Consider the following 24433-nt stretch of genomic DNA (forward strand, 5'->3'; position numbering starts at 1 on the left):
TGGGACGCAGCCAAAAAACACAGTCTGCATGACCACAAAGGTTCACTCTGTGCAACCGCCCTTCATTTTTAACCTCCATCTGCACAGGTTACAGGATCAGAGCACTGTTAGAGTGAATTAAACCATAACTAATTCAATTTTCGTCAAATAACCTACTTCTGCTGAGCATCGAGAGACACCACTGGGTGTGTCCCAGTCAAACTCCAAACCTGATTTAAAACTGTAAGATGTGAGCAGGAATGAGGAGCAATAACCCCAATGAATGCATTTAGTCGGCGCATGTATGTTATTTAAGGTATTCATCCAAATAGTGTTGTATTTGAGGCGTTGTCTTTGTACCAGACATAACAAAGAAATTCCCTTGTTGGTGTTTGAACATGACGTGGTGCGAATGATAATTTAGGTAATGTCGCCATCTGCTGGACAAGCACTGGAACTGCAGTGTTATGTAACTAATATGCCAACTTGACTTGTTCTAGAAAGGGGCAGACAGAGAGTGCATGTCTTGCTTTGTGCTGCCTTCAAGTGCTCTTTGTATGCTCTTACTCAAGAGAAAGACAGATTACCACAGCACCAAGTGCCCTCAATCAGAGTTTTGGGCTGTAATTAAATGAGGTAAAGCTTTGTTGTGCTTAGCAGAAAGTGAAGATCTGTACTCTTATGTTTTTTAATCAATTTGTTACAGCTTAATGAAGCACCTACAGCCACCAAAATAAACTCCCAGTATTTCATTTTAAACCAGACATCTCTTATTAAATATTTAGAAAGGGTTTAAAATTAGGTTGTTACAACACATAATGAATCATTTATGTGCTTAAATAAAACATGAAAGATATATAAAAGGCAACAGTGACCTCTATAGTTTGCCAAAACAGTGAGCTCTTATGTGTGACTTCTGGCTTCAAATCTCATTGTTAGCTGATTTATTTAGTCTTTAAACTAGCATTAAAACCGGTCATCACTTTAAACCAAAGTGATGTGTTGACCTCTGCCTTTTTTCAGAGCGGTCCATTATGTGGATTGAACAGTGTCACGCTGTAAGTTATTTACCAACTGTTTGATTATGATTCTAATTCATGCTAACATGTTATGGATGAACTCATTTTAAACATAAATGTAGACTGTTAAGGAACAGTGTTAGTAGGCTTTTTAAGAATTCATTCATCTTGGTCATTTTGTGGATATATTATTTTAAATCTGTCTCCCATGTCAGGGTAATTCTTCTTGTACAGGCCTGTATACATGTTACAGTATGTGTAAGACATTTCATTTGTATAGGAGCCAGGTGTAGTGAGCTGAAAAGGAAATATGATTCACTGAGGTTGAAGAAATGAACCGTATACAGTATATCTGACCTTTTAAGTAATGGTAATGTCTTCTTTCAAGCCTTTTAGAAGTCTATCCACATGGAAAGGAATTTGTAGGTTGTAGCTGCTAACAAAATATAATCAAAGACTGTTAACATGAAAACTTTGTCAGCCATTTGTGTTCTGTTGCTTTCGTCTGACCTTAGCCGAATACATCCTAAAAGAATCCACAATTTGTCGCGTTTCCATCATGAAACATTTACAACAGAAACACCCTCAACCTAACCTCTTTTTTTTCTTTGGAAACACACATTTTGCTGGGGATTCTGAAAAAACATTTGGTTACTCAAAATTCAATTTTTGATTTCACATATTTATCATGCCTTCATTCACTGGTTCCCATTGCCCTTTGAGTCCCCCTTCCTTTTATCCAGCTGAGCCCCCCCCCCCCCCCCCCCCCACACACACACACACACACACACACACACACACACACCAGCCACATGAGAAAATGTGAAACATACATTAAAAAATTAGCGTATCGTTTTCCATTGATAAAATTAGAATTGGAATATGCATACACACTTTTCCTTACTAAAAGACTTTGTATACATTTCCCAGCAATGTTTTAACATGATTTTATTTGATATGAGAATTTTTGACAACCTCAGAGCAGACAGAGCCTCGCAACCCCCCTAAGATCTCAGGCACCCCCCCTTGCAGGGCCTGGACCCCTGGTTGGGAACCAATGCCTTGATTAGTACAAACATTTTTTTTTAACCTAATATTCAAGATAATGGATGAAATTATCCCAAGCACTTACTTTAACTCCTTATAGCCCCCCCCCCTCCCCTTTCCTACTCTGTCTCTAATTGGCTACATACACTCTAAATATGAAAGAGTAGTCTTAAACCTCACATTTTTGGGGGGCTTTTTGTGCCTTTATGAGAGAGATAGGACAGTGGACAGAGTCGGAAATCAGGGAGAGAGCAGGGAATGACATGCGGGGAAGGAGCCACAGGTCGGATTTGAACCTAGGCTTCCCGCTTGGAGGACTACAGACTCAGTACATTGGGCATGCACACTAACCATTGCGCCACCAGCGCCCCAAATCTCACTTTTCTTAACAGAGGCCTTTATCCTCTGCTGGGTGGGCCACTTAAAAAAACATTTTGAGACACATGTAAGAGCATTTCCACTTCTTTTCACCACTGCCTGTAAAATACTACTTTTAGTTGATAGACACAAGGGTTGTCAGGTTTTTTTTTTATTTCTCACAAAAAACTTGTGTAAATACAGGTCCCTGTGATCACATGTTCAAATCCCTTCTAAACGTAAAGCCCAGATGGACTCCAGTAAGAATTAATGATAAAAAAAAATGTACCAAATTAAAAGAAATGCAGCTTCAAAACCAGGCGGTGCACGCTGGGCCTCCATTCACTTCCGTGTTACTCTATGGTGGGTAACGAGCCTTCATTTATAGAAATGACACTATACAAGACACAGACGTAAATGTAAAGCTTGTGGGTTTAATACGGCAATTTTCACCACCAGATGGAATGAACACGAGGGATTCAGTCCAGCTACGTAAAACATACACACCACTAAGAGATCCAGGACGCTACGAAATACACCTGTGATTCATCGACCCCCACATGTAAGTGTTGCTTATCCAGCTCCAGATAAACCGTGAACACTTTCTCATCAGCGTTAGCAAAAGTACTGAATCAGAAACAAGAGGCTGGGCAGCGGCACACCAGGCTTTCATGGCTGCCTCTGATAAACACATCCACATACAGACACAACTACCGGGAACACATCTTCAAATAGAGACAATTACAGAACATTTCTCTGCGGGTACGGTTTGTGATTAAATCTGAGTAAAGGCAGCATGTATGACACATATGGATTTGACAACAATTCATATATTTACAGTCGCAGTGAGTGGATGTCTGACATGTGTGGACTCTCGATGTGTTCTTCGCTCCCCGTCTTGCATCCTATTCACACCTCTGCGGTATGTGTTGATGAGTGTGAACAGACTTTTTTTCCTCTTTGCAGAGAGTGTGTCGTCACTCGAAACACATTGTGTGTAGTGGTGGTGTTGTTGTTTGATGAGTCCTCCTATGCCCCAGTCAGCGACATATGCTGCAGTTGCTATAAGAAGCGTGAAGCCTTGAGCTGTAAAAAAAAAAAAAAAAAAAAAAAAAGCCCTGCTGAAGCTTGCACAGAACTGAATGCTTTTCCTGATAGAGTGTAGGGTCTGCAGCTGCAGGTCTGCAAGAATGATTTAAAATCATCATTTACAGTGAAGCAGGTATGAGGTGGTGTGATACCTCCTTTAAAAACTGAGGAAACATCAATAGCCCAAAATGGTCAATAACAGTACATCAGAGAAAGAACACAACACTGGTTTTTGGTTGTGAACTGCCATGAGGCACATTTTTTCTCAAAGGTTTGGAAAATGAAAAGACTGAGACTCAGCCATGAGCCAAAATCCAAAAAGAAATCTATCACTATCTCAGTATTTAATAGCGCAGTGTCTACTGCTGGCAGTGCGTCACGTTTGTCTTAAGGAATGTTACGAGATCCAGACAGCGCTCTCATGGCAATATGGACACCTGAAAAAAATGGAATAAATCCCGAGAAATTGTTTGCTTGGATCAAAACAGTCTAGTGGTGAGGGGTAAAAACTGTACATTTACGATGTAGATTAAATGTACAAGCGCCTCAGATTTGAAAACATACAGCAGATCATACACATCGAGTGTCAAAGTATAAGTGAGCAGACAACAAAGACTTTCCAGAGTCTTACATCTACTGTTTTCTTATGTTACAGGAGCCATTTAGAAGGCTTCAAACCGCTACAGGCTGCTATCAAACTCCATTAAACAATTGTCTAAGTGAAATAGCACACATCACTTTTAAACAAAAGTCAGCATGAAATGGTACTGTTTGATTTGTAAGTTCATGTTTTCTTCCATTTTTTTTAATAAATCATACAAAAATAGTAGTTTACAGTGTGCAATCTGTCATTGTCTCTTTGATTGTCAGTGTAGTGTCTGCAGCGAGTCTTTAACTCACTTATACACACACACACTCACTGCCTCATAACTAAATGGCGTCTGACTGGATTCAGATAGCACTGAGTGCCAAACAGTCCTAAGCTCCTGGCTCCAGTCCTTGGGGAGTGGGTCCGTCACCCTCCCCTCTGTGGCTCAGCTGCTTTCGCAAACAGACTGACTCTCCACAGATAATCACTCTCTCTCTCTCTCTCTCTCTCCCACAGGGTGCCCTCTGTGTCCTCGCTCATCTTGTCTCTCAGGTTATCTTTGCAGGTCTCCGGGGGAGGAAAATAAACGAGTCCCTACGATCCCTCACTCCCCTCTGAACTCTGCGGCGGGGCTGGAGGCTCCTCCGATGTAGGGGACTGGGCTGCTCCTGGACCATCTGCAAAAAAAAAAAAAAGTATGAGGGTGTAAGTAAATACTGGTACACTTTTGTAATGCTATAACATGTTAGCAATACTGCAATAGGAATTCTCTTAAACAATGTATCAGCACGCTTGAATGCAAAGTGTTGCAGCAGGGGTTATGTTTTGTGTTGTTTGACTCCCAACAACTAGAGGGCAGTGTTGTAGAATATCTTCAACGATAGAGCCTTCCTTTCCTTAATAACATAAAACTGGATCATAAAATGTAATCTCAGAGAGCACAGGACTATACAACAGGCATTGACTTTTTTCTTTATCACAAAAACAGCAAAGTCAGCTTAAAAACAACCAATGGCAGCATAGCCCTGAAAGCGTTAAAAATCCAGATTGTGTTCAAATTATCTGGGAGTCATTTGGGGCTAAAGGGGGAACATTTAAGTTGGCTAAGATCATGGAAATTAAACAAGTTGTTGCATAATTGTTAGTTTGCAACAGTCTACACATAACATCATTTCCAAAAACAAAACATCAAAACCCTGTAAATTATTTTTTTATAACGCAGATACAAAGCAGATTGGGTCGGCTAACAGATCACAAAGATAGTTTTGTATCAGAGTGCTCAAAGCCAGAATTAAACTGATGTACTATTCGGAGCATTCATGACATATTTTTTACATTGAAGGTGCAAAATGCATCTCTCAGAGTAGAAGTCATGTAGATGTTACGCGTGGTATCACCCTCTCTCACCAAAACAAAGCTGTCCCTCAGCGCACTGCTTCCCCTCCTCCCCAACCCCTTCCACAAAGTTTGGACCGATCGCACTAGTTTGTAGGACTGATCTCCATTCAGATATGCAGCCCAAAGTAGATTTGGTCCTTATTACTTTGTAGTATTTTAGACCAAAGTCCGATGGTTCTCCTTCAGTCATACTCTTGCCGGTATGTGCCCGTACATACAGCATCTCTGAGTGGGAGGGGTCGTATCTCTTTCCCCACGTGGGATAGGGAGGGAACATAACCAAGCTGAAAGAAGCGCTGACCCATTGGTGTGAACACAAAGCTGAGAACAACAAACCCAGAGGGAGTTTGACTTCACTGTCATTTCATTACTCCATCCATCTAATCTCCTGCTTATCCAGGGCCGGGTCACGGAGGCAGCAGGCAAAACAATTTGCCACAAACGTCACACTTCACAGCAACGTTTTCTAACTCCTCCTGGGGGATCTCAAGGCATACCCAGACCATAAGGGATATATAATCCCTCCATCGTGTTTTGGCGCTTTGCGCCCTGTTGGATGTTCCCAGAAGACCTGTCAATCTAGGGGACCAGGAGGCATCCTTATTGCCCAATTTCGATGCGAAGGAGCAGCACTGATTCACCTGTTGTTTCTTTGGGTTCAACTCAAAAGACATTTAACAATATTTAATTCCATGTTGTATCTGGAGCCTCCAACCTGTTGGCCCACCACCTGCTAGGATGGGCATGGGGGTCATGTGCATAGTAGACCAAATAGCAGGTAAAGATGGTGGTCTTGCCATGCTGATCCTCGGCAGCATAGACTGCTTATGTCATTACTCAACAATATATTTATTCATGTTTCAAATGTTGCACATTATTTGATTAAGCAACGTGCACTTTTGCCTGCAACCTATGTAGCTGAAAATACTCATCCTAGCTGTGGTGCATGTTTGGTGAGCCTGATAAGACACACTCACTCATGCCAGAGTCGTGATGAATGACTCAGGATATCCTTGCATGGAAAAAGTCAGTTAAACCCAATTCCCAAGAAGCACCCCTAACCTAAATCTGGCTCTGATGCCTCTAACCAGAGCTATTTCTGAACCTTAAATCTGCAACGCCAAATCTGACAGCCATGGACTAAATGTCAGCTGCCTTGGCAACTAGTAGTGTCAGGCCTGAGTTGAGATAGAATTTGAAGGGATGAGTCATCACGAGCTCCCAGTGTGTCCCATCCCATCATCTGTTTTCATGTAAAAGCCTTAAAATATTTCCATTTAAACATTTTGATGTCAGTTCAAATGAATCACAGTGTGCTCCACATTGTACCAAATTAAAAGAAAACATGGGACCTTTGAGAGACAGCTCAGCCAGCTTCAGTGGCAGGTCACCTGGGTTTACACCTGCCGGAGAGCCCAGGATGTCAGGGAGGGCGTTTCTCCTCCCAGAGCGTCCCGAGGAGGCAAAGTCCAACACTGGCTCTACTTCCGTCATCTCAGGACCCCTCTATAGTAAAAAAACAAAAGACAGAGTAGGTTGTTACATGCTTGCCTTCACAGAAGATAGTACTCGACAACAAGAAAGGATAATGTTAGGGAGCAGGTTTAGCTCGATGGTTAGAGGCCCAGGGTTAGACTCCGCCCCCCAGCCCTTAGCTGCACGCCATCCCCAATCTAACAGTCGCTGTCACTCTTCTCTGTCCTATTGAATCAAGGCATGAACATGTTCATATTGTTTTGCTAATCAGACCTGTAGCAAAACTAAAATACATTTAATTCAATATGAAAGTTTGTGAGTTACAGCAGACGGATTCTTCACAATAAAGTCAGCAGATTCCAATCCATGAAATGTTGTTTAAGTAAAAAAAAAAAAACACTGCAAGGTACAGTTTAGTAATACAAATAAATTTAATTACAGAAAAAAGTTACCGTACTCCACATCAAATATTTCAAAGATCAACCAAGTTCCAGTATTAATATTATATGTCACTGAAATGTAGCCAGATGTCTAATAAATCAGGATTTTCTCCAAACCTAAAATCAATTCTTGGAAATGATATGGATAATATTGTACCTAAATTGTTACTTGATGTTACATAAAATATCACCTGCAAGGCTCATCTAGAATAACAGAATGTGCTAAAATCTTCCTGAGCCACATGGCATTTGTGACTTTCCCTAGCCTAAAAGACAACAACAACATTTACCAGAATACAGCTTTTAAAGTGCTGTCCACTGCAGTGACTTGTACATTTAAATGATATATGTAATGACTCTTCACAAAAAATTGACATGCTACATTTGAGTCCAGAAGGAGACGTCAGTGTCCCTTTTTCTTGACACATATCCAAATGAAGCTCATCGGTGCAGTGATTTGAGCGTCAGGAGAAAATATTTATCATTGAAGCGGAGGATGTGTCTGTCTGGTTTCATGGCAACCAGCAGCTGGGGAGCCGGCTCTAGGCTACACTGGTGACAGGCAGAATTACATCCCTTGTCTCACATACACACACAAGTACAGCGAGTCGCTGTTGCTATGGCAACAATGCAGAAAAGGCTCTACTGGCAGGTAAACATATGACACAAATCCATTCTCTCACTATCTCCCTTTCCCTCCCCAGTCTCCCTCTTTTGTTGTGTTAACTTGCTTTAAATAACCGTACCATTCTGTGCAGCAAAATCCTTTTCCCCATCGCTCGCTCTCAACAAAGGAGTGACTTGTGAGGTAATGTGTACTTGTGCAGCTATAAACTCACACATGTACACACACACACAAACACAATCTAGATCTCCAGAAAGAATGGGCCACAGGTTGGCCATCTGTTAGCCTCAAGTGCTATTGTAGTGAAGCCATTGTGCTCGCATAGCCACAGCAGTGCATTGTGGCCTATTTTTGAAAATAAATCAATGAGCATGAACATGACTCTGCACGTTGTGGAAAAATGAGCAACACAAGATAAAAATACAATGCTATAGCTTTGGCATGGCTCTGTCTTATTTAAGGGGACACGTAGGTTTGTCTAACCTGCATATATATATAATCGTCAAAAAACTAAACCAAAATTAACACGGCTGATCAATTCAAGCAGAAAAAAATGGTTTATATTTCAAAATCTATGCCCAGATCACCCACAGAGTCTATGTCCACTCTCCATGGACAGCACTCCTGGCTTTACAGTACAGGATAATAATGTAAGACACTAATGATTAATGCAGTTCTGATTTATTGATGTCAAAATGCTGTTGCACATTTAATGTGGTGCCATGTTAAACAACTTAGCAAGAGTCCCATCAGCAGGGACAGAAATACGGAGATCAAAGTAACCACTGCCAAACTCGGTATAAATTGACCATCAACCCAAAGTACATGTGATGCATAGCTTTTAAAATGAGATAGATATTTATTTGGATTTCATTTAGTCAGTAAACTGTGAGCATACTATAAGTGGTTAGCCTTCTCTCATAACGTTATAAATATAATTGTTAATCTTTAGGGGGGGCCTGATGAAATTCAACAAAAAGTCAAAATCAAAAGAATCAAGATTTCTTGCTACTAGAGTGGAAATCAATAACTCGTCATACCATGCCATGCATTCCATTCCAAGCCATACCATGCCAAACTATACCATACCATACCATGCAAAGCCATGCCATTAATTCCATCAAATACCACCCCATGCCATTTTAGACCATTTCATGCAATGCCATCAATTCCATGCCATACCATACCATCCCACTACATCCCACAAGATTTCTTGCTACTAGGGTGGAAATCAATAACTCGTCATACCATACCATACTATACCATACCATCCCAAGCCATGCCATTCATTCCACCCCATGCCCTACCAAACTCACTGTGCCATTCCATACCACACCATGCTATTCTAGACCATTTCATGCAATGCCATACCAAGCCATGCCATCAATTCCATATCATTCCATACCATCCCACTACAAAGGTTAAGTGCACGAGTAATTTATTTTTTCACTGCAATGTGTGTCATTTTCACCTCCTATCAAGCTTTATACTTTAAGAGAGATTGTTGTTTCGTACGGGTGAAAAGTGAGTCTTCTTTGGCCTGTTCATTTCACATTACTGTAATTTGTCATGAACACCACTGTGATTAGTCATGATGTGGTGAGTTTATTTATGCCACATTTTTTCAAGCAAAGAGAACAAAAATATTCCAGTTTATCCATGAGTGGGTTCCATCCATCTGTTTTCAAGCCCAAACAAATTTTTTTCCACAAACAAAGCTTACATATCTAAATAGCTCGAATAACGGCTTTAACACTTGGCTGTAGTGAAAGAGTCGACGTGATTCAAAAGAAGAAAAACGTGAAGGAAAATCATGACCTCAGAGAAATATGGGATTTTAAGATGAAAACAGCAGATCTGTACTGTGTATTCCTTTTATTATTACATTAAATAAACGTAAATGACATAACTAAATTACACTTCTGGCTGTTTTTCAAACGTCTGAGGTGTGATTGGAGCTCATCGAATTAGATAATGTCTTTGCATCCTCTGTTTTAAAATAGTTTAAAAAATAATCAACTTTAAATCTTTTTGCCTAACAGTAGTTGCATGATCAGCATGTCGTTCAGGTCAGATGGATTTTGGGAACCTTCCACAGTCTGTACTGTACATATAAACAGATTATTATGGATTAAATATAGATTTGTTTTTGTTTTTCCATTTTGAATGGTTGCCTTGAACAGTGACAACCTCATTCCACCTCTAGTGTTTCCTTGTAGAGCATACACTCCAACCAAGCTAAGCACTATGAATTCATGCAGAAGACGAGGCCTCAGTGGGCTTTACTTCCACTCAACCTTCTGCCTTCAGGTCTCTGAATTGAATTGCTCTCTTGTGGATGATTCTGTATCTGCAGTATTTCACTTGGATGTTACTGTAGGCGTCCCACAAGACAAAGCTGTCCATAGTTCAAGTTCAGGTCCAACAATAGGAGTGTAATCAGGGCTTAGCCGGGGGAAGGCCTCGCACAGCATCCCTCTCCTTCCTGCCCCAGAGCATCTAACAGGCTTGTAAAGTGATTATCAATGGAAACCCCAGATTTGTCTGTTGATCTGTTGAATTAAAACTACTACAGACTTTGGCTGGAATAAATCCAGGTCTATGTTTAACCTACATTAAATAACAGATATCTGCCACCTGCCTGCTGATGGGAACATCTACCATCCACTCTCTCTGAGCATTTTCTTCTGCAGCTTCAGGAGTATCACGGTGTTAAATCTGCAGCCCTTAGAGGAAAGGGTAGGCAGCGTAAAACAAGATGATCATTTATTTATAATAATCACGATCATTACTGTTATTTTTGCTTAGCTATTAAATTACATTTGAGTGATTAAATTAAGGCTAAAGACACATTGAACATAAAAAACTAAATGTAAAACAGTTTTGGGCAGTTGCAGAAAATATCCAAAGACGCTGCTTTTTGATTATAGACCACCATTATGTCATGTGTTGGAGATGCAGAAGGAAAGATGTGCCACTGAAGTTAACCCTGGGAAGTTATTAGTTCTGAAAAAAACATGATTGTTGATGCTTATGTAAGATAAACTCTAATGCTGGAAATGTCCCACTAGGGATTATAAAAGTATTTCGGATGAGTCATGCTCGGACAAAAGCAACGGAGTGACGACGCTATGATCAGACTTTCATATTCGAGTAAACATGTTGTTCCACATATTCACAGTTTCAACACAAGAGCGGAGAAGAATATACTGGCAAACAGAAAACATAATGAAGCTGTTTCATTACGTGCATGGAGAGCGCATCGGACGTGCAAATACAGTCTATATGGTCATGCGTTGGTCACAGGATAGAAACGCCATAACCACTTTTGCTTCAATGTACTTCGATGTATTCGTTTCAGCTGCTCCCCTCAGGCAGCCGATTCAGAGTACCATAAGCAAAAAAGAAAACTTACAGAAACTCTATTGTCCCCACTGCAATATGCATTTTAAATTAGACTAGATAAGCATTACTTTTTACCTATTTATGGAACTTTTTATTATATGACTTAATGTGAGTCTTCGTGTGAGTGTTTGCATGTTTTTATGTTAATGAGCCTCAACAAAAGGTAATTTTCTGTCACTAGGTGATAGACAACAAGGTTTTTTTAAATCTTAAATCTGGATTAAAGTCTCACTAAGTCACTATCGATGTCAACATCAAGATCCACTGAGTCCAATCCTAATTGCAACATCTGTTTATCAACGTTGATTAAGCCGTCCGAATTAAACGTAGGAAAGTCAATGACCTCCTCATCTGACCAGGTTTATTTTGGCTGATAATCCAACCACAGTTAACATGGGATTAGCTTGTCAAGACAATTGACCTAGATACTCTGATGTCCGCCTTGGCTCAGTGCAGACACAGGAACAAGCCGCAGGTATGTTACGCAACAAGGTAGCTGTTATGAAAGCCTTCTGATTAAAGAAATGTCAGATACAGACACGGTTGATGGGTGAAGGAAGAGGACAAAAAGCCTTTCTGTCTTATGTTGAGCTGCAGCCCTGTGACAGAACTGCAGTTAAACAAAAGCTCATGGAGGCTGCAAATTGCCACCTGGGCTTTTTCTAAACGCAGAGACCTCTATAATTATACTCGAACCATCGTCTATTTTCTAGGCCGCTGTGTAAATAATAATGGTGCTAAAATGATCCTCGCACATCTGGACATGAGGGGAAAAAAATAAATAAAAAGAAGCCCTTTCACTCAAGTCTCCTTCAGGTCTGATGTATCCCTGCACCCTAACATCCCATCACATTCAATGTTGAAGGGTAATTTTGTCCACAGCAGCGCAGGGTTATTGTCTCTGACCCAACCTCTCAGTGCTCTCAGCGCTGGTGAGAGCGACTCTATTCAGAAGGAGCCTTGCTGTGGTAAATGGAAATACAAGTTCAAGGAGTAAGAACGCTCGTCTCCACAGACATTTTCACTGACTGTGAATGGAAGCTTTCAGCACCACGGACAGCGACACATACACAAAGAGAGCTGCTGAGAGCTCCATAACCTGGGATCGGTGCATCTATTGCAAACAACAAAGACATACTGCCCCATCTGTTGTGTGGAGGAAATGGCAAAAGCAAGCTCTATTCAAGAGCTTGGCAGGTAAACAGTTCATTGATGTTGGCCTACATTACATAACTCGCAGACCTTTCACTGGACACCATTCAGAAACCGCAACAAAGACAGTAACGTTTCAAGGTTTGGGGCTTGTTTATCCATGAAACATCTGCTAAAACTTCAGCACTTCTCCATTATTTAGAAAGGAGCACATTTGTCAAATATGAAAGAAAACAACAGGGTGCTTCCTGATAAAAGAGAAAGAATGAAAGAACACACGTTTGAATCTTGCAAAAGATTCTGGGGTTTTACTAAATCTGGCTTTAAGATATAGACTTGACATCGATGCTCAGGTTGTGAACTGGCACGTCTCACCTCTCAAGCTTAGATTGTGGCATCAGACAAAACATTTAATTGAACTAAAACCCACAGAATTTCCCTCCTTTCAGCATAAAGCAGGAGAGCAATTTGGGGTTACACAAATGACACTGATCAACCTCAAACAACAGTTCATATGTTACATTAAGCATTAAATTATGTGTAATCCTACAAATGTCAAAGACAAAAAACACTCATTCCCAGGTCAACGCTGTCACAGCTCCATTTGTGACACACACTCTTTTGCATGTTCACAGTCAGATCTGCACTAACAGTTTGCAACGCTGGACTTGATCCCAGAGTGTATGGCTGCATGTACATGGGAATATCAGCGAGAGATTCTTTTTCATTTGCACTGTAAACAGCTTCCTTTTTAAGAAGGACCATTTTGTCCGTATAAAATTAGTCAGTTACACTGACAGGCACTGTTGTGCAATGATTTAAAGACTGTCCAGTTAAGATAAAATGTAAATGATGGTATCAGTGGGCCGTTGGGTGGGCGGGCCGCCCCCCTAATATAATGGTAGGGGAAACATTGGGTATTATTTTGTTACCATCTCTTTAATACCTGCAATTTTAAAGAGATCTTTGTCAAAGTTTTCTTCTTTCAAACAACAGACAGTGATGGATATCAGTTCTCCGAGCCAAGCAGCCTGGCCCGCTTGCTGCCTGTGGCTGACCTCTATTCTGCTGTTCATCAGCCTAACACTCGCAGCCCGACAGCCGAACAGACTGTCACTGCACACACACACTGTCACTGACTGCACACACTGTCACTGCACACACACACTGTCACTGCACACACACACTGTCACTGCACACACACACTGTCACTGCACACACACACTGTCACTGACTGCACACACACTGTCACTGACTGCACACACACACTGTCACTGCACACACACACTGTCACTGACTGCACACACACTGTCACTGCACACACACACTGTCACTGCACACACACACTGTCACTGACTGCACACACACACTGTCACTGACTGCACACACACACTGTCACTGACTGCACACACACTGTCACTGACTGCACACACTGCACACACACACTGTCACTGCACACACACACTGTCACTGCACACACACACACTGTCACTGACTGCACACACTGCACACACACACACTGTCACTGACTGCACACACTGTCACTGCACACACTGTCACTGCACACACACTGTCACTGACTGCACACACACTGTCACTGACTGCACACACACTGTCACTACACACACTGTCACTGCACACACTGTCACTGACTGCACACACTGCACACACACACACTGTCACTGACTGCACACACTGTCACTGCACACACTGTCACTGCACACACACTGTCACTACACACACACTGTCACTGCACACACACTGTCACTACACACACACTGTCACTGCACACACTGTCACTACACACACACTGTCACTGACTGCACACACACTGTCACTGACTGCACACACACTGTCACTACACACACACTGTCACTGACTGCACACACACTGTCACTACACACACACACTGTCACTGCACACACACACTGTCACTGACTGCACACACACTGTCACTGCACACACTGGCCCTCACTTATCAAACGTACGTACAGCAGAAAAATGGGTGTACGGTCATTTCCACGCAAAGTTTGGCACTTATCAATTTGGTGACCAGAGGGTACGCTCAAATCCCACGCCAGGTCTCAGCTCGTGTACGCACGTTTTCAACTCAGTGTGGACTTGCGCTGCAGCGAATCTGTCTCTGTCGGAGAATAATTAGATATACTATAACAGTACTTGTTAAGACGGATAGATAGAGGTTCACAGATTTACTGTTAGATAAGATATGGCCTCTAAAATGTATTTTACATTACACTTCACCTCAAAGAATGTTAAGCAGCGTGAGCTGTCAGGTGATTTCTTTAGTTGTGTGTTATATTTGATGAATTTACGTTTGTTTAATCGATTCGATTATTTCGATCCACACCAACACTGTTGAGATTTCCATGCAGGCGCATTTCTTCTGAAGCTCCTTAATTCTACATTTCAGGCTGCCAGACAACACAATGTTATTCCTCTTCTCTCTGTTATGATGTCACTCAGGTCATATCTCATTTCTCTTCTTCACTGTCACAACACACACTGTCACTACACACACTGTCACTACACACACACTGTCCCTGCACACAGTCCCTGCACACACACATTGTCCCTGCACACACACACTGTCACTACACATTACAGCATCATTACAGTCCATTCATGACAATTAAGTGCATGAAATACCTGAACTGTCTGACACATTTTCACATTTATCATGATTACATTAATTGACAACATGAGAGGTTTTAAAGATGTTTTTTTCCCAAAAAATGTTTGAGTCATGTTCAAGCTTTTGTGGTTTGTATGTGTGTTCATTTCAAACAACATAAACAACAATCTCCAGCTGCAAGTTTGCAGCAGCACCCTGTTGTCTGCATGTTTTGCTGAGGCGACTGAGGTCTTTTGGAGTGTGCAGGACTCGGCTAAGGACTTTTTATGACACTGTGGTGGCGTCTGCACTTTTCTATGCGGTGGTCTGCTGGGGAGGAGGGGAGCACAGAGAGAGACAGGAAGAGACTGAACAGACTGGTCAGGAGGGCCAGTTCTGTCTTGGACTGTCCTCTGGACTCTGTAGAGGAGGTGGGTGAGAGGAGGATGTTAGTGAAGCTGACATCCATCATGGACAACCCCTCTCACCCCCTGCATGACACTGTGGGGGGCCCTGAGCAGCTCCTTCAGCAGCAGACTGAGGCACCCACCCTGCAAGACAGAGCGCTACCGCAGGCCGTTCATCCCATCTGCAGTCAGACTGTTTAATCAGACTCTTTAACAGCATCACCACCTCATAACAATAATTCTATACACTGTGTGTTTTTTAAAGAACAATAACTCTTTCCATTGTAGTTACTGTGTAATTTTCCATTATTGTATTTTTTTATTTAACTGATGTAAATATGTTTGATTTGATTTTTAACTTCTATTTTTATTTTTTAATAATTATATTCCCGTCCCCTGTTTTCTGGAGCTGCTGTAATGCACAAATTTCCCCCACGGGGGATCAATAAAGTTTATCTTTATCTTTAAACAACAACATGTAAAAAAAAAAGGACTCCCACAGCCAGCCCTAAGAGGTCAGGTTTTTTAAAGGCTTGATAGAAAAGCCAAGTTAAAAGAAGTAAGATGATTCATTGCAATAATCCAGAAGGAGTCATCCTATCACAACAAATTCAACCCCTACATATCAACCATATATATATATATATATATATATATATATGTGTGTGTTGTATTCGTGCTGCAACTCCTGTGGTCATAGGATTAGTCGGTGAGAGAGACCGAAGGGGTTAAGGTCAGAAAAAGCGCTGAGGCACTGCAGAAGGAATGATGTTTACACAGCCAGCGCAGACACAAGAAGTTTTAGATGAATAAATAATGCCTGGGATTAAGTCCCCTGCTATTTTTAGTCCCTCGTACTCTGTGATTATTCCCTGTCCTTTTCCCCCACTTTTTTCACTGTTATCCTAAAGCTTAACATGCTCTAGCTGCCATGGAAACGACACCATTGTTATAAAGGCAGCTATACAGTGGAGGAGGGGAGACAAGGAGGAAGAGGCAGACTATCTTTATACTGCATCCCCCTCTCCCCCCCCTCCCCCCCCCCCCCTCACTGAGGTGTCTTCTGTTATGTTCACATCATAATTGATGTTAACTTTAAATTTGGGGGAGCTGTCGGTACAAAGACAATTAATGCAGAAACAATACATATACTGCTAAAAACGTGGTTTGTACTGTAGGTACATGAATGACTCTGTAAACAGGTTCAATATGAAAGGTTTAAAGAGTAGCAAAAAAATACAAGATCAGACGTGTGCAATGCAAAAGTATACACAAAACACAGGGACTGAGGAAAAAATGCAAAGAATAGAGGCAGGCATTGCTCATCATTCTCACATGTGCAGGTGCAGGTGCAAACAAGGTCAAATATATGCACGAAGGCTGGAAGGTGAAGCACGATTCTGCAGTCAGAGGTTGATTTGTTGTGTTTTTTTTTTCCTGAGCAGCAGCACTAGAGAGAGAGAGAGAGAGAGAGAGCGAAAGAGGCAGAGAGGAGCAGAGACATGAGACTGATCTAATGAGACAGCGTGATCACAGCCTCCCTTCAGATCTCACAAACATCCCGGGCACATCGTTCCGTCTTTTCCGCTGATCCACACGGCCCCCTTTTTCTCACTATGGCGGCCTGCTTTCATGTTTCAGAAGCCAAAAATGGATGAGCAGAGGCTTTTACTCTGTAGATAATATGCTCAGGGTGCAGAGCTTACAGAAATCTCCAAGGCCTTGTGCTACAGGTCTGTGCATGTACAGTGTAATTCAGCTGATTCTCTTGATGGGTGAAATATCTGCACATGGAAGGTATTTTATTGGAAACCAACTTCTCATTCACCTTATTTGAAGGATCTGGCATTTCTGTCATTATTACAATCAATAGAGTTCTATTATTTTCAGCGTCCTGTCGTTAATCGAAATGTGTATTTAACTCTGTGAAAATCCCTCTCTTACTCATTTAATAAAGACCTTTCGCTATTAGCAATTAACAAATCTTAGCAACAAGACTAGGAATGACAGTTGTTTGGCAAATTATTTTTTCAGTAGTGTGTAAGTTTACCTTTAAAAATAAAAAAAACCAAAACAGGTTGTAAGAAATTCCTTCCCTCCCAGAGTGGTCTCAAATGTTAGCATGCTAGGCTAATTCTCGATACCTTATAGAGCGCCACAGGAATGAGTCCTAAAACCCGGAAGTGAGTTAGAATTTGAGCGCCATGGGGTCTATCATCTAAAAGTCAATGGGGATTTTCTTTTATGTTGTAAATCTGGTGATGTTATCATTGCTAAAAGGAAGTATTTTTGTCTTTTTCCATTCCCAGAAATAAGAAAATACAATTAATATCAGCACCTTAGAGAACTACAAGCAGTTTAAGAAATCAACCGTTGTACTAAAGGCTTTAACGAGCTCTCACTGATTCTCCTCAGCTGTTTCATCCAACTGCCCTCCCTGTAATTGACCGTGTTTAATGTGCAGTAACAACAACAAGTCATTATATGAAATGAGGCTGACAAAGCGCCTTCCATGTTGCCAAATATGAGACAGATTGAACAGCTTTTCACGAGGGTCAATCACCAAACAAGAGCGCCCCATCTATTTACAGCAATTAAAGTAAAGAAAGGCTGGCAGGCGGAGCTGGCAGAGGCCTCGACAACCATCTGAAGAACGGAACGTGTCGAGAAAAAAAAAAGAACAGGCTGTTTTTGAAGAATGCGAGACTTTTCTATGTGTCGTTTTCTTCTTCAAATCTGACCAGCTAACCCGGAAACATGGTCGGATGACTCTCCAACCTGCTCCATTAAAAGGCAAAAACATGAAGGACACCACATCGTCTTCACCACACAGAATGTCCTTATTGTTGCAACACACAGGACACCAGTGTGTTCCAAAAGTCTGGATGAAATGAGACTCTGCAAAAGGTGAGCATGGATTGGTTTCCATTTGACCACGTTTGGTTCAGGTTCCTTATTTCTCCTGTTTTAATGCATTAAATTCACTTGTCTTAAGAGTAGGAGTGCAGTAGCAGAATGTAAACACAGAAAAGAGAAAGCTACCCCCTATGGCATGCAGGCGTGTGGAATATACTTAAAAAGACAATTTAATTTAAATGACAAAGATGAATAATGAAAGCAAAAATGGATGTTAAAGTTTGTGTTTGCATATTTTCAATGAAAAAGTTGTTGGCTGAGTTAAATTAAAAATAGACTTATATAAAAGAAATGTCGCTCAGTCATTACTTTTGGGGCTCCATACATGTGTGGAGGTGACTGTGTCTGCAGAGACGCTGTCTGTCCTCTGCCTGGACTTTGATGTTTTGGTTGACTCTGGACGTTTCTTGGCTCCGAGCTGTTGTCTTTCCCCAGGCCAATTACAGCGAGCAGTTGAGTTTAGGAGAGGATACAAATCAGGGATTGGACGCGATTCAAACCAAAGATGGACGTGCATGTGGCCGGCTTTCTGTTGGACAGACAGGTGCCAAACACCATCGGTTAGCTTATGCTAGCTTGCAGTGTTGGTACAAGCAGTAAACGTCCACACTACGTCCTGCAGTGAGGGTGCGCTTCGAGGGGCGTTGAGCCCAGGGGGGGCGGGGCCTAGTTTGAATACTATGTTGACAAGCTCCAACGCAAAATGATACTGACTCTACCTTTTAGAATTAAGGAAGGTAATGGACATTTTTTTTATAAATTTCTGCATCTCATTACACAGTGACTGCCAGAGAGTCTGCAGTGCAGATTGAAGCTAAGTGAAATTGAAGGAATTTTGTTTTATTTGCATTGAATTTAATTCTTTAAAAGTGATCTCATCGTGCTCCCAAGCGGACATAAAACGGACCATTTCATATTATTTCACAAGTGAATCTAGCAGCTGCTGTAACATGGAGTAAATGAAGGCTAAAAATACAAAACATACAAAACATACAGGGCTTTAAACGTAAAAGTTCAAAATCCATATAAGATAATCAGTCAGAACAATGCCAGAAATAAATTAACCAAGCAGTGCAGAGAGAGAGAGAGAGAGAGAGAGAGAGAGAGAGTGAATTGGCCACAGAAATTTCCAGACTTTTCTGTCGTGTCAGTCGAGGTCTATACAAGGAAAGATTAACGACTTTAGGCAGTGATGTAATGTGACTATGTGTCTTTAGCTCTTGGCAGTTGGGTACAATGTTAAAAAAAATATAGTGGTGACAGAAATAAACCGAAGGAATCAAAAGAGAAGATGTTTCAGTGACCCATACCCCTCAAGATGGAAAAAAAAAACTGCTCAGATTGTGATGATTCACACAGAACACCCAAACTGTTGTTAAAAAAAAAAAAAGAAACATTCACTGAAAAGAGCGTTGTTGTCATCCATGATGGTATACGGGGCAGCCTGGGAAAACAGTTACATAACGTCCTCCTGTGCTCTGCAGGAGCTCCTTTGAAGGGTGAGCTCAACCTTGGCCCTGTTTTTGACCTGTTTTATTGTCAGGACTGTTAGATTCAAACCAATGTTGTGGATTAAATCGACCAGTGGCCTTGACACGGGCAAGAGTGTTGATCAAAGTACATCCAATAAAAGTGTTTATTTAGCTTCTGACAGGTGCAGATTGTAATTCTTAGTGTGTGACAGCATTTCACAGAGGATCACTTAGAGATCAAGATCACAACACAAACAGCTGCTACTCCACAGAATTCTTTTTTTTTTAATCTTTGAGACACTATAGAATAAATAGATGAAGCCTGAGTGTCGTCAGCCATCTGTTACTGCAGGGGGCTTTGTAGTCCTATCGATGACGGTCTCCATGCTGCAAATGCTGTCTCATGCTATCTTACAGTGAACCTAACGACAGCCTGAGAGCTGGAGCTGAGGCGGTTTTTAAGCCTCTTGACAAAGCGTCATTGCACCTGCCTAAGGCTTACACACCCATAAAATCAAACAAGAAAACCCATACATGAGCCAATCAAATCTATTTAATTCTTCTTGCACCAGGCTGTAAACATGTTCATTTCTGCTGTAAAAAACAAGCTTTTTTTTTTTTTTTTTTAATGCAGTGTGTATGTTACTTCAAGTGCTTCTGCAGCTAGCTTCAAGTGGACACTCAACACTCGAGGATTTTGCACTTCCGCATTGGCTTAATATTTCAACATTGGAGGTCGTCGCTTGGGAGACACAGGAGTTGCTGGTCTATCACGCTGCCTCCATCTTTTAGGTTTTTGTTGTTAGAGGAGTTATGTTCAGGTCAAAAGAGGATTTACGGTAATCACACAAAAAGGCAGCGGAACACCAGCAACTTCTATAGATATATATATATACATCCATATTAAAAAAAAAAACACATAACATGCATCTCTATCGGTGGATAACTTTGGCTCAATCTTTATACAAGAAAGGAGGCAAGTTCTGAAAGCAGAGGCAGCTTTTAAGAGTCCATATATCAGTGTAACCTCTTGCCATCAAGACTGAAGGCCAGGAGGATAAATCTACTTTATGTGTCACACATGTCTGATACATGTGTGATACTGGGAGGACAGTGTGTGCTAGCGTCACATCAATATTTCAGCACAAAGCCTGTTGTTTTGAGAGTGAGACCGGGCAGTCCTCCACCCCGGGCGCTCTCAGAACTAGACCATCATGTCACCGTGAAGAGGCCTGGGTTGCTGCGGCTGCACGTGCTGCTCCCGCACGTCGGCTACCACCCATAGGCTCCTGGCAGTCTCCGACAGATGAGACACACACACACACACACACACACATACACACACAAACACAACAAATGCTATAAATCCAACACACACACTGCCACCATGCATCAGCAGAAGTGTCAAGCTCTGGTGTTGTGTTTGTGATTAAAGCTGCACCCGGCGAGGGGGATAAAAGAGGAGCTGCAGCAGACGAGGATTTCATCTCCACCAGGAGAATCCACTCATCTATTCATCCATCCATTTTCAAACATTTATACCGATCCAAAATTAACAGAAGAGGGCTGATGCATTTCAACTTCTCCTCTTCCAGGAGAACCCTGAGATCCCGAACCAGACAGGGACATACAGCCAGCTACATTTATCTCAAAACAATATTTAAAAATGAAAACATTATCTGTCCAAATGAGCGCCATTTTAGAGCTAATAATCCAGTAATCCATAAAAACTGTGCACTGGCTACTCCAGGATAGGCACGAGTTCTCTCATCCAAAACAGCAGCAATTGAAGAGCCGAGGAGGTTTGACACAAAAATTGCCTGTGTAAAAGCTTTCCACCTCCAAGCGTAGACAGAAGTGACCAGATTTGGTAAAAGTGTTTGGGGGCTAAAGAGGAGAGTGGGGCTTAGCTGTCAAAATGTGATGTTGGATGCACAACGCTTATTCATTAGCTCGCTAATTAGCTACTAAACAACAGTGCAGCTGTCAGATGGAGATTCTGTTTATGGTGGTAACTGACTAGAGCTGTTTGCACTAAAAAGCTAAAAGAGCTTGTGACATGTTATCCCGCCACTAACTGAACCACATCTCAGGTGGGAGAGTATGCAAGGGTGAACAAATAGCGATGGGTTAGGGCATGCATGCACAGTTTGATTGTATAAATATTATGATGGCATGGCAACTCACACGTACACGTGCAACATGCACAACCAACGTTCACAACCACGTATGTGTAAAATCAGGATGGAGCACTGGCAAAGTTGAAGACAGATGCAGGTGTATGGCTCAAATAAATCCACTGTTAAAAAAAAACGCTCTCCTCGTCTTACCTGCGCACACACACTCAGCATCACCCACATCCAAAAGCTAACTAGCGAGCTAAATCATAACAAATAGACCATGGCAGCTGCAGGTCTACAGCTATTTCCTGCCAATGTTTTCGTTCATTTCTTTCTTGACAGGAGGCCGGAGTCACATCAAACAGGCATGCCTGCTGTTGCACTTGTGCTTTCAGATGCTGTCTGCCATTCTGCACAGAAAAAATGCCAGGAATTCATCCAACCTGCACCCTTCTGCCCCCCCCCCCCCCCCAGACACTATATGGCAAACCTTGCATTATTGTGACGCAATTTGGCCCGGCTTCAAAGTCAGTATTGCAACTCAAAAATGTGGTCAGAAACTCACAGTGTACGCCCCGGTCTTACTCAAAGAACCAGTATTCTCATCAATACAGTACGCCGTCTTCTCTGGAAAGGAAAGTCACCAACCAACCTGTCTCCTCTGCAGCCTCCATAGACCAATAAACCGCTAGGAAAGACCAAATATGCGTTCATATTTGCATGAAAAATAAACCTCCAAAAGGCAGCAACATCATAATAGAGATATCAAGTTCAGTGAGTGAATCAGCTGTGGTGAAACCTAGCAGACAGCATGTAGCCCCCACCTGTTACTCATACTGGCCACACCCTAATATGCAGAAGTTTAAGCTTTTATAGAACTCATATGGTTGAGTTATACATCAATTCATCCACTCAATATCCTGTCATGAAGGGTGAAATTAGTTTTTGTACCATCCTGTAAACTTGTTTAACACTGCAGAGTTGACCATTATACCCTAGTGTACATGGAGGTTGCTGCTTGGCAGTAAAGTCCATCAGCTTTTTTGCTAACTTTGTGTTTCTGACATTAGTCGTTGGACAGGTAGCGCAGGTGCTTCTGATCTTTTTGGCTGTGATTTGATTAGTGAAAATAGCTGCTTGCTGCTGCTGGAAATCAGGCAACAAAAGCAGAGCGACAGGCCACAACACCAAAAACAATTAGCTAAAAAGGCTATAAAATCTAGTTGAAAAAATATTTTGGTAACAAGTTGTTAGTGGATTCCTCGTAATTAGGAATGCATTCAACACATCACAGTCATTTGATACTTATTTTATCCAAAAATGACTGATTAGAGCACCTTTAAGCTTTGTTGTCGTATATAAGCAGAAGTGTTGAAGCCATCAAAGCACTCCTCTATTCCCTCCAGAGTGAACTAATTTACAGAACATCTGAATTTCATATCCATCAGTAGCTGATGATACTCAAATACTTAAACATGTCCCTTTTGCTGCTTTTTGAAGATGCAAATGTGCTAAGCTTTCATGTGCAGCTGGCTGTGAAGAGGCATCTTCATTTTATAAAACCATGTTTGATGGTCCCATTGAAACACAATTCAAACAGCAGTTGCACCTCTCATACTCTCACCGCCTCTCCATTTGCCAATCAACAGAATAAGCTCTTCAGATCGTCGTTGTCTGACTGAGCGTTTGGAGATGCCGTGCCTGTTTCTGGGGCAGACGGGATTCCACGCTGTAATTACGGGGAAGGGAAACAGAGCAGCTGATTCTATTGTTTGGTCTGATACAGTGAAAAAGGTCACTGATCTGTGGAGTGATTGCATGCCATGGGAATAACAATAAAGCCTTTGTTTGCATCGAGGAACAAGCCCATCTCACCTACTGTTCCCTTTTCCGTCTAATCAGTATGGAGAAGCTGGCAGCAGGAGAGATGACATTGACGAACCACAGGCCTTTCCTAAAGAGCCGGGCAGAAGCATGCTGGGGGAAGTCTATTAAGTTACACTGCTACCCCCCCAAGCCTTTGGTTTGGCCTGGTTGCTGGGGGAAAAAAAAGGCAAAGGGGCTTGAGGTCAGAACAGTCTAACACAGAAAAACATGTCCTCTCTGTTCCCATCATCCTCTCTCCTCGACATCTCTGTAAAAACATGCCCACCATCATATACATCCTCCAGAGACAGTTGGAGAGGGAGAACTGAGTGACGTGTTTTATGGGCAGAAAGATAAAAGTTGCATATAGGTCACAGTAAAGGGCAACAGGATTGACAGAGGCACCAGCCAGGGCTAAACTCTTTAGGTCACTGGTCAATACAG

General features: G+C 41.8%; 1 protein-coding gene across 2 annotated transcripts in view; it reads right to left on the reverse strand.

Moving 5' to 3' along the window:
* Positions 1-2816: 2816 nt before the first annotated feature.
* pkib (protein kinase (cAMP-dependent, catalytic) inhibitor beta) overlaps positions 2817-24433 on the reverse strand; it is a 28606-nt gene continuing 6989 nt past the window's right edge. The window contains exons 2-3 of one of the 2 annotated variants that reach the window (XM_061059036.1): positions 6831-6984; positions 2817-4757 (exon numbers count right to left, since the gene is read on the reverse strand). In XM_061059036.1, the coding sequence (XP_060915019.1) occupies positions 4675-4757; positions 6831-6972 (225 nt within the window). In that variant the 5' untranslated portion in view covers positions 6973-6984 and the 3' untranslated portion in view covers positions 2817-4674. Of the gene's footprint in view, positions 4758-6830; positions 6986-24433 lie in introns of both variants that reach the window. The other variant, XM_061059037.1, reaches the window with a different exon arrangement.

The sequence above is a fragment of the Labrus mixtus genome, chromosome 16 (genome assembly GCF_963584025.1).
Source record: "Labrus mixtus chromosome 16, fLabMix1.1, whole genome shotgun sequence".
NCBI lineage: Eukaryota > Metazoa > Chordata > Actinopteri > Labriformes > Labridae > Labrus > Labrus mixtus.